Source organism: Oncorhynchus mykiss, chromosome 7, assembly GCF_057628025.1.
Source record: "Oncorhynchus mykiss isolate SJ-2025 chromosome 7, ASM5762802v1, whole genome shotgun sequence".
Lineage (NCBI taxonomy): Eukaryota > Metazoa > Chordata > Actinopteri > Salmoniformes > Salmonidae > Oncorhynchus > Oncorhynchus mykiss.
This window is the reverse complement of record NC_143028.1, coordinates 70,614,524-70,629,628: the sequence shown is the minus strand read 5'-3', so window position 1 is coordinate 70,629,628 and position 15,105 is coordinate 70,614,524. Positions and strand designations below refer to the sequence as shown.

The following is a 15,105-nucleotide window of genomic DNA, read 5'->3' as shown; positions in this document are numbered from 1 at the left end:
ACTGAAAAAAAACAAAGGTTGAATCATGACGTCAGTGATCTTTAGGTCAGAGCTCTAGAAAGAGGCCAGAGTTCACGACTTGGAATTCCGAGTTGGATGGCAGTTCAAAACATTTTCCAAGCCGGAGCTAGTTTTTTTCCCCCCGAGTTCCCAGTTGTCTTGATCTCACTTGAAGTCTGAGAATTCCCAGTTGTTTTGAACGTGGCAGAAGTCATGCTGGTTTGACAGAATGGCGAATGTATTCAACCTCTTCTGGCCCATGGTGTTGCATGTGAATGTTTATCCTTTTTAAGCTTGGAAAAGAGACCCTTAAAACCAGACTTGGACCACACACCCTCTCCACTGAATAGCAGGCTAGTGATTGCTTTGCAACACTTGCAGTTAGCCACTGATTCCTTCCAAACCACTCAATTTCCAACTTGTTGTGTAATGTTTATGTCCAATGGCCGATGAGCACCGATACGTTTCATCTATAATTTCTCTTCATATGACAAGGGTTGAAAATGATTTGCCAGGAGATTGTCGACTTGACTCATGATGATAACTGCTTGTCTAGCTTGCTAACTAAGATTTTGAAAGTATGATGTTGACATGATCAGTCCAATTAAATCTAAAGTAGATATATGATTTGACATCATTTTATCTGTGGCCAATGACCTTGAGCCTTCTTGGGATGGGCACTTCTAACGTAAATCTATGGCAACACCCAAGGGTCTTGAATTTTCAAGCTATTCCCGTAGATTTTGTGGTGATGTTTGAGGACCCATGCCAAATCTTTTCAGTCTCCTGAGGTGGAATAGGTTTTGTTATGCTCTCTTCACGACTGTCTTGCTATGCTTGGACCATGTTAGTTTATTGGTGATGTGGATACCAAGGAACTTGAAGCTCTCAACCTGCTCCACTACAGCCCCGATGAGAATAGGGGTGTGCTCGGTCCTCTTCTTCCTGTAGTCCACAATCATCTCCTTTGTCTTGATCACATTGAGGGAGAGGTTGTTGTCCTGGTACATCACGGCCAGGTCTCTGACCTCCTCCCTATAAGTTGTCTCGTTGATATCGGTGAGCAGGCCTTCCACTGTTGTGTCATCTGCAAACTTAATGATGGTGTTTTTTTATTTTTTATTTCACCTTTATTTAACCAGATAGGCTAGTTGAGAACAAGTTCTCATTTGCAACTGCGACCTGGCCAAGATAAAGCATAGCAGTATGAGCAGACAACACAGAGTTACACATGGAGTAAACAATTAACAAGTCAATAACACAGTAGAAAACAAAGGGGGAGTCTATATACAATGTGTGCAAAAGGCATGAGGAGGTAGGCGAATAATTACAATTTTGCAGATTAACACTGGAGTGATAAATGATCAGATGGTCATGTACAGGTAGAGATATTGGTGTGCAAAAGAGCAGAAAAGTAAATAAATAAAAACAGTATGGGGATGAGGTAGGTGAAAATGGGTGGGCTATTTACCAATAGACTATGTACAGCTGCAGCGATCGGTTAGCTGCTCAGATAGCTGATGTTTGAAGTTGGTGAGGGAGATAAAAGTCTCCAACTTCAGCGATTTTTGCAATTCGTTCCAGTCACAGGCAGCAGAGTACTGGAACGAAAGGCGGCCAAATGAGGTGTTGGCTTTAGGGATGATCAGTGAGATACACCTGCTGGAGCGCGTGCTACGGATGGGTGTTGCCATCGTGACCAGTGAGCTGAGATAAGGCGGAGCTTTACCTAGCATGGACTTGTAGATGACCTGGAGCCAGTGGGTCTGGCGACGAATATGTAGCGAGGGCCAGCCGACTAGAGCATACAAGTCGCAGTGGTGGGTGGTATAAGGTGCTTTAGTGACAAAACGGATGGCACTGTGATAGACTGCATCCAGTTTGCTGAGTAGAGTGTTGGAAGCCATTTTGTAGATGACATCGCCGAAGTCGAGGATCGGTAGGATAGTCAGTTTTACTAGGGTAAGCTTGGCGGCGTGAGTGAAGGAGGCTTTGTTGCGGAATAGAAAGCCGACTCTTGATTTGATTTTCGATTGGAGATGTTTGATATGAGTCTGGAAGGAGAGTTTGCAGTCTAGCCAGACACCTAGGTACTTATAGATGTCCACATATTCTAGGTCGGAACCATCCAGGGTGGTGATGCTATTCGGGCATGCGGGTGCAGGCAGCGATCGGTTGAAAAGCATGCATTTGGTTTTACTAGCGTTTAAGAGCAGTCGGAGGCCACGGAAGGAGTGTTGTATGGCATTGAAGCTTGTTTGGAGGTTAGATAGCACAGTGTCCAATGACGGGCCGAAAGTATATAGAATGGTGTCGTCTGCGTAGAGGTGGATCAGGGAATCGCCCGCAGCAAGAGCAACATCATTGATGTATACAGAGAAAAGAGTCGGCCCGAGAATTGAACCCTGTGGCACCCCCATAGAGACTGCCAGAGGACCGGACAGCATGCCCTCCGATTTGACACACTGAACTCTGTCTGCAAAGTAATTGGTGAACCAGGCAAGGCAGTCATCCGAAAAACCGAGGCTACTGAGTCTGCCGATAAGAATATGGTGATTGACAGAGTCGAAAGCCTTGGCAAGGTCGATGAAGACGGCAGCACAGTACTGTCTTTTATCGATGGCGGTTATGATATCGTTTAGTACCTTGAGTGTGGCTGAGGTGCACCCGTGACCGGCTCGGAAACCAGATTGCACAGCGGAGAAGGTACAGTGGGATTCGAGATGGTCAGTGACCTGTTTGTTGACTTGGCTTTCGAAGACCTTAGATAGGCAGGGCAGGATGGATATAGGTCTGTAACAGTTTGGGTCCAGGGTGTCTCCCCCTTTGAAGAGGGGGATGACTGCGGCAGCTTTCCAATCCTTGGGGATCTCAGACGATATGAAAGAGAGGTTGAACAGGCTGGTAATAGGGGTTGCGACAATGGTGGCGGATAGTTTCAGAAATAGAGGGTCCAGATTGTCAAGCCCAGCTGATTTGTACGGGTCCAGGTTTTGCAGCTCTTTCAGAACATCTGCTATCTGAATTTGGGTAAAGGAGAACCTGGAGAGGCTTGGGCGAGGAGCAGCGGGGGGGGGGTGCTCTTGTTCTCCATTGACTTCACAGTGTCCCAGAACTTTTTGGAGTTGGAGCTACAGGATGCAAACTTCTGCCTGAAGAAGCTGGCCTTAGCTTTCCTGACTGACTGCGTGTATTGGTTCCGGACTTCCCTGAACAGTTGCACATCACGGGGACTATTCGATGCTATTGCAGTCCGCCACAGGATGTTTTTGTGCTGGTCGAGGGCAGTCAGGTCTGGGGTGAACCAAGGGCTGTATCTGTTCTTAGTTCTGCATTTTTTGAACGGAGCATGCTTATCTAAAATGGTGAGGAAGTTACTTTTAAAGAATGACCAGGCATCCTCAACTGACGGGATGAGGTCAATGTCCTTCCAGGATACCCGGGCCAGGTCGATTAGAAAGGCCTGCTCACAGAAGTGTTTTAGGGAGCGTTTGACAGTGATGAGGGGTGGTCGTTTGACTGCGGCTTCGTAGCGGATACAGGCAATGAGGCAGTGATCGCTGAGATCCTGGTTGAAGACAGCGGAGGTGTATTTGGAGGGCCAGTTGGTCAGGATGACGTCTATGAGGGTGCCCTTGTTTACAGAGTTAGTGTTGTACCTGGTGGGTTCCTTGATGATTTGTGTGAGATTGAGGGCATCTAGCTTAGATTGTAGGACTGCCGGGGTGTTAAGCATATCCCAGTTTAGGTCACCTAACAGAACAAACTCTGAAGCTAGATGGGGGGCGATCAATTCACAAATGGTGTCCAGGGCACAGCTGGGAGCTGAGGGAGGTCGGTAGCAGGCGGCAACAGTGAGAGACTTATTTCTGGAGAGAGTAATTTTCAAAATTAGTAGTTCGAACTGTTTGGGTATGGACCTGGAAAGTATGGCATTACTTTGCAGGCTATCTCTGCAGTAGACTGCAACTCCTCCCCCTTTGGCAGTTATATCTTGACGGAAGATGTTATAGTTGGGTATGGAAATCTCTGAATTTTTGGTGGCCTTCCTGAGCCAGGATTCAGACACAGCAAGGACATCAGGGTTAGCAGAGTGTGCTAAAGCAGTGAGTAAAACAAACTTAGGGAGGAGGCTTCTGATGTTGACATGCATGAAACCAAGGCTTTTTCAATCACAGAAGTCAACAAATGAGGGTGCCTGGGGACATGCAGGGCCTGGGTTTACCTCCACATCACCCGCGGAACAGAGAAGGAGTAGTATGAGAGTGCGGCTAAAGGCTATCAAAACTGGTCGCCTAGAGCGTTGGGGACAGAGAATAAGAGAAGCAGGTTTCTGGGCATGGTAGAATATATTCAGGGCATAATGCGCAGACAGGGGTATGGTGGGGTGCGGGTACAGCGGAGGTAAGCCCAGGCACTGGGTGATGATGAGAGAGGTTGTATCTCTGGACATGCTGGTTGTAATGGGTGAGGTCACCGCATGTGTGGGAGGTGGGACAAAGAAGTTATCAGGGGTATGAAGAGTGGAACTAGGGGCTCCATTGTGAACTAAAACAATGATAACTAACCTGAACAACAGTATACAAGGCATATTGACACTTGAGAGAGACATACAGCGAGGCATACAGTAATCACAGGTGTTGAGTTGGGAAAGCTAGCTAAAACAGTAGGTGAGACAACAGCTAATCAGCTAGCACAACAACAGCAGGTAAAATGGCGTTGACTAGGCAACGGGGCCAACAGATAAAACAAACAAGCAGAATGGAGTACCGTGATTAATGGACAGTCCAGCGTGCATCAGCTATGTAGCCAAGAGATCAGTGTCCAGGGGGCAGCGGTGGATGGGGCAGGGAAGCTGGACTGGCGAGTGTTATCCAGGTTAAAAAAACTAACAATGACTAAATAGCTTGTAGCTAGTTAGCTGGTTAGCTTCTGGGGGTTCTTGAGTGTGTACTAAAAATAAAAAATAATAGCGATTCCGTATCACATTGGGTGAGGCAGGTTTCCGGAAGGTATAAACAAGTTAAAAATCAAAAAGAGATGAGTGTGAGTGTTTGGGACGCGGCAATTCAGACGGTTAGCAGGCCTGTGCTAACAAGCTAACAGTTTGTAGGCCCGGGCTAAACAAGGTAGCAGTTAGCGGACCGGAGCTGGACAAGCTAGCAGTTAGCAGGCCGAATTAGCAAGCAGGGAGATAGCGAGGGCTAGAGAGTTAGCCTTTGGGGGACGTCGCGATGGGGGGAGTCTGTTTATTCCTCTTCATGCGGTGACATCGATAGACCGGTCGTGGGCCCGGGTATTGTAGCCCAGGAGTATGCTACGGTGGTAGCACAGGTGTGTTGGAGTCGTGCCTGGCCGTGCAGTCATGAGTGAACAGTAAGTACAGTAGGAGACTGAGCACGCACCCCTGAGGGGCCCCTGTGTTGAGGATCACCGAGGCGGATGGGTTGTTACCTACCCTTACCACCTGGGGGCGGCCCGTCAGGAAGTCCAGGATCCAGTTGCAGAGGGAGGTGTTTTGTCACAGGGTCCTTAGCTTATTGATGAGCTTTGAGGGCACTATGGTGTTGCACGCTGAGCTGTAGTCAATGAATTGCATTCTCACATAGGTGTTCCTTTTGTCCAGGTGGGAAAGGGCAGTGTGGAGTGCAATAGAGATTGTATTATCTGTGGATCTGTTGGGGTGGTGTGCAAATTGGAGTGGGTCTAGGGTTTCTGGGATAATGGTGTTGATGTGAGCCATGACCAGCTTTTCAAAGAACTTAATGGCTACAGACGTGAGTGTTGCGGGTCGGTAGTCATTTAGGCAGGTTACCTTTTAGTTCTTGGGCACAGGCACTATGGTGGTCTGCTTAAAATATGTTGGAATTACAGACTCGGACAAGGAGATGCGAGCATGCGCTGCCAGTTGGTCAACGCATGCTCACAGTACACGCCCTGGTAATCTGTCTGGCCCTGCGGCCTTGTGAATGTTGACCTGTTTAAAAGTCTGCGTAGAGCGTGATCACACAGTCATCCGGAACAGCTGGTGCTCTCATGCATGTTTCAGTGTTATTTGCATCGAAGTGATGATAGAAGTAGTTTAGCTCGTCTGGTAGGCTCGTGTCACTGGGCAGCTCTCGGCTGTGCTTCCCTTTGTAGTCTGTAATAGTTTGCAAGCCCTGCCAAATCCGACGAGCGTCAGAGCCGGTGTAGTACGATTCGATCTTAGTCCTGTATTGGCGCTTTGCCTGTTTGATGGTTCGTCGGAGGGCATAGCGGGATTTCTTATAAGCTTCCGGGTTAGAGTCCCGCTCCTTGAAAGCAGCAGCTCTAGCCTTTAGCTCAGTGCGGATCCATGGCTTCTGGTTGGGGTATGCACGTACGGTCACTGTGGGGACAATGTCATCAATGCACTTATTGATGAAGCCAATGACTGATGTGGTGTACTCCTCAATGCCATCGGAGGAATCCCGGAACATATTCCAGTCTGTGCTAGCAAAACAGACCTGTAGCGTAGTGTCTGCTTCATCTGACCACTTTTTTATTGATCTAGTCACTGGTGCTTCCTGCTTTCATTTTTGCTTGTAAACAGGAGTCAGGAGGATATAATTATGGTCAGATTTGCCAAATGGAGGTCAAGGGAGAGCTTTGTATGCGTCTGTGTGTGTGGAGTAAACGTTGTCCAGATTTTTATCTCCCTCTGGTTGCACATTTAACATGCTGATAGAAATTTGGTAAAACCGATTTATGTTTCCCTGCATTAAAGTCCCCGGCTACTAGGAGCGCCGCCTCTGAGTGAGCGTTTTCTTCTTTGCTTATGGCGGATAACAGCTCATTCAATGTTGTCTAAGTGCCAGCCTCTTGACTGTAGTGGTATGTAAACAGCTACGAAAAATAGAGATCTAGCTCTCTAGATAGATAGTGTGGTCTACAGCTTATCATGAGATACTCTAACTCAGGCGAGCAATAGCTCGAGACTTCCTTAGATATTGTGCACCAGCTGTTATTTACAAAAATACATAGCCCCTTGTCTTACCAGACACCGCTGTTCTATCCTGACGGTACAGCGTATAACCAGCCAGCTGTATGTTGATAGTGTCGTCGTTCAGCCACGACTCCGTGAAGCACAAGATATTACAGTTTTGAATGTCCTGTTGGTAGTTTAATCTTGCCCGTAGGTAATCGATTTTATTCTCCAAAGATTGCACGTTTGCTTGTAGAATGGAAGGAAGTGGGGGTTTATTAGATCGCCTACAAATTCTCAGAAGGCAGCCCACCCTCTGGTCCCTTTTTCTGTGCCTCACGCAAATCACAGGGATCTGGGCCTGTTCCCGTGAAAGCAGTATATCGTTCAAGTCGGGCTTGTCAGACTTGTTAAAGGAAAAAAAGGATTCTGCCAGTCCGTGGTGAGTAATCACAGTCCTGATATCCAGAAGTTATTTTCGATCATAAGAGACGGTAGCGGCAACATTATGTACAAAATAAGTTTTAAAAATATGTTACAAACAACGCAAATAAACAAACAAAAAACACAATCGGTTGGGTACACGTAAAACATCTGCCTTCTTCTCCGGCACCATTTTTACTGATAAATGGGAAAAGTTCTTAAAAACAATGTTGTAACAAGTAAACTAACAGGCAGAGGTGACCATTATTTTCGAACGTTTGATAAAAAGCCCCAAAATGTACTCTTTTAGGCTTACTTGGTCTCAGTATGGCTGGGCATGTCTGAATATGGCAATTGTATTGGCAAAGAAGGACCAAAGTGGGATAGGCCTCGCAGTAAAATAAATGCAGCAACAGCTGGAAACTCTCACCACATTATTCCACATAGCAGAGAAAACACTGAACCAATCAGACTGGTAATCAAAGTTTTCCTCCATTCTGGTTCACATCCCAAAGGGAAATGGAGACAGGTTTTGCCAGGAGGTAAAACATTAATGAAAGCTGTTGAGAGTGGGGTGGAGACGCAATACAACAATAACACACTGTAAACACACCATCTCTGTGGTTTACTCACTAACAGCAAGGCATTAGAAGATGTGTTTATATCTGTAGTGTGGTGTAGGCCAAGTCTGCAAAATGACCAACTTTCTCACTTTAGTCAAATTACTAAGTAAATGGGTATACAGTCGCTATTTGGCACACCAAGAAAAAAAATATCTGACAAATATTTTTTCTGTAAAGTGTGTATTTAGCCTCAGTATAGGTCATAAATTAAGACTTTTTGTTTGCATGATGTAAACTTTGAGAAATAATGCATCGCAAACATCTCAACCAGCCGGCTGAGTTGCCCAATTAGAGTAAACAAATGTTGTATCGGAATTTGCTTTAAATCATCTCAAATATGACACATTCATTTACATTATGTCTGCTTCATGTAGGCCTAGTAAATGAGGACAAACTTCAAATAATAAAATTATACTTTTCTGTCAAAATATAAATATTAGAAAGCATGTAAATGAATGTGTTTACATTTTATATGCTTAGAACACCAATAAAATGACATGTACTGAACAATATTGTTAAACATATTGAAGATAACAGGCAGACAATGCATAATGTTATGGATTTGAAAGGAATTTGGTATTTGCACAAACAAGATCTAATTACAACATTTCTCCATTATCACTAGATTTAACACTAAGCTGCAATATGTACGTTTTTGAGCGATGGTAGATGGTACAATGATTCCCTACTATATATACACTTGTTTTGTCACAAACTGAAATTAGGCGAACTTAGAATTTTGAAACCAAGAAATGGTGTAGCAATTTCTGCATAGTGGACCTTTAACTAGGAAAGTCAGTTAAGAACAAATTCTTATTTTCAATCACGGCCTAGGAACAGTGGGTTAACTGCCTTGTTCAGGAGCAGAACGACAGATTTGTACCTTGTCAGCTCGGGGATTCGATCCTGCAACCTTTCGGTTACTAATCCAACGCTAGTTCCACTTGGCTACCTAATATATATATATATATATATATATATATATATATATATATATATATATATATATATATATATATATATATATATATATATAAAATAATACCTAATAATATATATATATAAATAAATACATTTTTTTATTAAATTACACACACATATATATATATATGTGTGTGTGTAATTTAATTAAAAAATGTAAAAAGAGCTGCCTGCTAAATACTTGGTGGTAGCACCTTTGGCAGCCATTACAGACAGCTGTGAATCATTTTGAATACGATTCTACCAACCTTTACTCTCTTAGGGCAACATTTGTTTGCTCATTGCTCAAGCTCAGTACATTTGGTTCGGAATCATTCATGAGCAGCAATATTCAAACATTCTCTTCAGTTTTTTAAGCAGATTGAAGTCGGGGCTGAGACTGGACCATTCAGGAACACTATGAGAACACAGATGGCAGGAATGAATTGCTGTTGGCAAATATTGAGTGCCTATTACTGTACAATTAGGATACTTATTAATACGAAGAAGAAGAAAAACAATCCCAATGTAGGGCATGCCATTTGAGAGCTTTAAATATACATACTGTATGTTCAAAAGTTACTCTGTATGCACAACACATGGTGAAACTATGAACCCTTATTAACGTCGAAATATAAAACGCTCGTGCAGGGTATTCGACTCACCTGGTTTCAAGTTGCTCTGAAAATAGAATATAACCATTATAAAACACCCCAAGCACATCGCAAGAACCATCCGATTAACTTTGGGTTTTCTCATCCTGAATCTTAAGGAACGACAAAACCGACCCAAATCCGTTTGTAATTCATGCGAAAAAAATGACCGTTCCACGCTCAAGTAATGTTAGGGATTTGGACATTCGAGAACATTGCCCGGGTACATATAGAACAGCCTTCTTCAAATAAAATTGCTGGTTGTTACTTGTGCAATTCGTCATGTTGATGTACATCCACGCATGTTCTGCGCCGTTGAAAAGTTGCAACTGTTCAACCACAAAAGGAGCGACACTTTACGGTATGTGAAGCTAGCAAATAATGAGTTGCAGACCCAACTGGCCAGGAGAAAAACACAAATGTATTTTTATGATGAAGGGTTTTATATGCCCGTTGAAGCTTCTTTCCAAACGTTTGGTTTTTTGTTAACTCTTTACTTTCCAGAAACATGGCTGGCACGTGGCATGGGGTGAATCATATGCTATACTGAAAAAAAATATAGCAATATGAGCAGAAATAACAAATCCAGACAGAGGAGTATCTCTGTCTGTAATAAAGCCATTTTGTGGGGGGAAATTAATTCAGATTGGGTGCACCCCTGCCCAGTCATGTGAAATCCATAGATTAGGGCATAATTAATTTATATAAATGGACTGATTTTCTTATATGAACTGTAACTCAGTAAAATCTTTTAAATTGTTGCATGTTGCGTTTATATTTTTGTTCAATATACACCCACAAGAGTTTAGTTGGTGAAATTGGAAAATAAATATGATGTATATTCAGTGAACCAATGCAAATGAATTCCTGGTATAAAATGAATGACTACAGTGATATTTGAATAGGCCTGGGTTTATTTTTTCTGCAGCTAGATACTAATGATCTAGCACCTATTGCACACAAGCTACATAAGCAAGTAGGGTAATTACAGTGTAGACATTGTTACATATACCCAGGTAAAAATCAGTTCTGGGCCATACACCACCGTTCACTACTACAGTGATATTTCAAATCAAATTTTATGTCACATGTGCCGAATACAACACGTGTACACCTTACAGTGAAATGCTTACTTACAAGCCAAGAAAGTATTTACTAGATAAACTGAAGTAAAAAAATAACAAATGATTAAAGAGCAACAATAAAATAACAGTAACGAGGCTATATACAGTGGGGCAAAAAAAGTATTTAGTCAGCCACCAATTGTGCAAGTTCTCCCACTTAAAAAGATGAGAGAGGCCTGTAATTTTCATCATAGGTACACTTCAACTATGACAGACAACAAGAGAAAAAAAAAATCCAGAAAATCACATTGTAAGTTTTTTTATGAATTTATTTGCAAATTATGGTGGACATTTGGGAAAACACTGCTGTGAGGAACTTAAGGAAAAGTGTCATTGTAATGGGAGAGATTATTAAGTACAAGGTTACATTTCTTAACCAATAAACATGGTTGGTGGGAGGACAGAGTAATGAAGCCATGATAGATTCTCAAAAAACTGTAAACTGTTCTCGCTCCACAATCAATAATCCGTTTGGCTATTTAAAACTAAACAAGACTTATGAAATAAAAGCAAAACCACACCATACTGTACAGTATGTGCTTTAAAAAGTAATGCGCTTGTTCATTTGGACTACACTTCGTGTAGCTTTCCCTCACAGAATGTCAATGATTTGACTGTTATAGACACTAAACATCACATAGTTGGAGCATACAAACGTTTCTAACATATCTTTAACCTTTGCCCTGCCTCTAAAGTCGACCTGTTACATAACACAAGAGAGACAAAAAAAATGATAAGTGGCTTCGATATTTGACATTTTTGTTCTTGAGAATGTAAATCTCCTACATTGTTTTGGTTATTGGCATGATAGACTAGCAAGCCAGGGCGGTGTCTGCATTCCACCGTAATACTTATTGTCAGTGCTTCATTCTGCTGTGTCAGACCACATCTGTCAGAGAACTGGAAGCGGCGGGAGAGCAGGGACGAGAAGAAAAGACAACTGCAAACCAGTTTCAAATACACAGAGAAAAAAAGACGTCAATCATTAATACTGTTTTTGCCATCTTTACTGCAGAGCAAGCAGTATTTTAGTGATCATCTCAAAGTCAGCTACAACATCCCTTTTAGAGAGGATTTGGGCATGAAATATGAGTTTGCTAATTGGGGGACATTGACTAGCACTGGCCTTTGGTTACAAAATTGTAATTTTAGCAGTTGGTAGCAGTGGCTAGTTTAACTAAACCAAAGCATGCATTGCACTCTCTCTTTGTCCATAGACATTTCACGTATGGCCCAATCATCCCTATAACCCTGCAAGCTTGTATTTGAAAACGAAGGCCATGATGGTAAGGTGTAACTGTCACTTAAATGACAAGAAGGACAGCATCTGCTGTGGCAATAGTAGGGCAAAGGAGAACATTACAGGAAAGTGACACACACACACACAGAGAGAGAGAGAGACCCAGAGAGAGAGAGCGCGCTCCCTGGCATGGTCTCTCGCTCTGTGCTTGACACAGATCTGAGGCTGAGCACCCTTGTGATATTGTCGGGACGTAAGAGCTCACTCTCTCCCCTCCCTTGTTCCCTCCCCATCTCCTACTCCATCAAGCTATCCCTCCCTTCTTCCTCTTAAAAATGATACTCTGTCCCATGATTCATTGCAAACACATTTTTGTCCCGATGAGGTGAAGGGTCCATTTGTTTATGGGTAACATGTTCCCAGACAGTACAACAAACTGAGTGAATGGCTCCACATAAAATGGGTAAATAAAAACAAACTCAGTAGGATTACAATAATGGGGATGGTTTGGTCTCTATGCGAAGAATTGTTCAGCTCTTCGTGGACACCAGGCACTAGTGAAACTGTACTGTCCCCTACTGGACAACAATGATAAAACGGTGAGATGTTGAGATGTCAGAAGACATACAGAAAACAAGAGGAGAAACAATGATTCTCCTTGTTCATACTTCCAAGTTTGTAACTGAATTGTTACTCCTTTTACATCTGGACTTATCTGCTATTAGTCATCTAACGCGCACATAGAATGGTCGGTAGAATGGTCCCACTTTAAAGCTGTAATGTGTAACTTTATGGGCCACCCAACCAAATTAACTTAGAAACCGGAATTATAGATCTGTCACTCATTGAATGCAAGTCTAAAGAAATCAGTAGATCTGCACTATTTCTATGATTCCCGGCTTTGTACACCAGCTTCAAACAAATGAAAATATTTTTGGTTACCGAAAATACATTTCACAGCGGTTTGCACAATGATTCTCCACACATTGCTTGTTTTGTCACAAACTGAAATTAGGCAAATTATTAGAATTTGATCAACCAGGAAATGGCAGAGAGATTTATGAATATTGCTCTTTTAAACTAGCGTATAAATGCATCTTATAAAGACTCAAGGAAGCCTTCGTAAGATCTTTATTAGGCCTACATAAAATGCATTACTCTATATAGCACCTTGACTTTTCATGAGCAAGTTTGATCATTCAAAGCACCAGCAGAGGACACTTGAGTCCATACCACGCACCCTGCCATTGTTCGAACCATAGAGAGAATCATAGGAAGAGGTACATTACGCAGAAATAAGAAATGATCACTCCACTCATACTAGATATAAATGTCATACTAAAAATAAATGTCCTCTCGCTGTCAACTGCGTTTATTTTCAGCAAACCTAACGTGTAAATATTTGTATGAACATAACAAGATTCAACAACTGAGACATAAACTGAACAAGTTCCACAGACATGTGACTAACAGAAATGGAATAATGTGTCCCTGAACAAAGGGCGTGTCAAAATCAAAAGTCTCCTCCTCATGGACCACCAGATTTGCCAGTTCTTGCTGTGAGATGTTACCCCACTCATCCACCAAGGCACCTGCAAGTTCCCAGACATTTCTAGGGGGAATGGCCCTAGTCCTCACCCTGCGATCCAACAGGTCCCAGATTTGCTCAATGGGATTGAGATCCGGGCTCTTTGCTGGCCATAGCAGAACACTGACATTCCTGTCTTACAGGAAATCATGCACAGAACGAGCAGTACGGCTGGTGGCATTGTCATGTTGGAGGTTCATGTCAGGATGAGACTGAAGGAAGGGTACCACATGAGGGAGGTGTTGTCTTCCCTGTAACTCACAGCGTTGAGATTGCCTGCAATGACAACAAGCTCAGTCCGATGATGCTGACACACCGCACCAGACCATGACGGACCCTCCACCTCCAAATCGCTCCCACTCCAGAGGCCTCCGTGTAACGCTCATTCCTTCAACGATAAACACAAATCCGACCATCACCCCTGGTGAGACAAAACCGTGACTCATCAGTGAAGAGCACTTTTTGCCAGTCCTGTCTGGTCCAGCGACCGTGGGTTCGTGCCCATAGACAACGTTGTTGCCGGTGATATCTGGTGAGGACCTGTTTTACAACAGGCCTACAAGCCCTCAGTCCAGCCTCTCTCAGCCAATTGCGGACAGTGTGAGCACTGATGGAGTGATTGTGTGTTCCTGGTGTAACTCAGGCAGTTGTTGCCATCCTGTACCTGTCCTGCAGGTGTGATGTTCGGATTTACCGATCGTGTGCAGGTGTTGTTTCACGTGGTCTGCCACTGCGAGGATGATCAGCTGTCCGTCCTGTAGCGCCGTCTTAGGCATCTCACAGTACAGACATAGCAATTTATTGCCCTGGCCACATCTGCAGTCCTCATGCATCCTTGCAGCATGCCTAAGGCACGTTCACACAGATGAGCAGGGACCCTGGGCATCTTTTTGGTGTTTTTCCAGAGTCAGTAGAAAGGCCTCTTTACTGTCCTAAGTTTTCATAACTGTGACCTTAATTGCCTACCGTTTGTAAGCTGTTAGTGTCTTAACATGCACCTGTGGAACGGTCGTTCATTAATTGTTTATGGGTCATTGAACAAGCATTGGAAACAGTGTTTAAACCCTTTACAATGAAGTTATTTGGATTTTTACTAATTATCTTTGAAAGACAGACAGGGTCCTGAAAAAGGGACGTTTCTTTTTTTGCTGAGTTTAGTTCCTGAGTCACTGATGCAGGATGAGTCGGAAGTCTCAAGGAAGTCTAAAAACATTTAGTTCGACTTGTAATAAACCAAACGGCATTACCTGTTCAGTTTTCAATGCAAAGTACTAAGCATACTGTATATGTCCATTGAATGTAATCAGGTTAATGACTGATGATTGTTTGAGTCTAAGATGAACAAAAACCTGTACTTATAGTCGAACATGTTTCAACACAAGACTCCGTTACAACAGAGGGGGTTAGGGCTTGTCATTGTGAGTCACAGAAGTTGTTGGCTGTTTTCTGGTAACAATCACAGAGCACGTAAAGTTCGTGGTCACTTTATCTAGCCCGCCTTGGCTACATTTCCTTCTGTACCATAAAGGTATGGGAGAAAATCGATAG

General features: G+C 43.2%; 1 protein-coding gene across 2 annotated transcripts in view; it reads right to left on the bottom strand.

Moving 5' to 3' along the window:
- Positions 1 to 10,118, bottom strand: part of LOC110528505 (carbohydrate sulfotransferase 11) — a 35,655-nt gene extending 25,537 nt beyond the window's left edge. Inside the window, exon 1 of one of the 2 annotated variants that reach the window (XM_021610610.3) lies at positions 9,618 to 10,118. In XM_021610610.3, the coding sequence (XP_021466285.1) occupies positions 9,618 to 9,711 (94 nt within the window). In that variant the 5' untranslated portion in view covers positions 9,712 to 10,118. Of the gene's footprint in view, positions 1 to 9,221; positions 9,371 to 9,617 lie in introns of those variants that run through there. The other variant, XM_090241873.1, reaches the window with a different exon arrangement.
- Between the last annotated feature and the right edge of the window lie 4,987 nt (positions 10,119 to 15,105).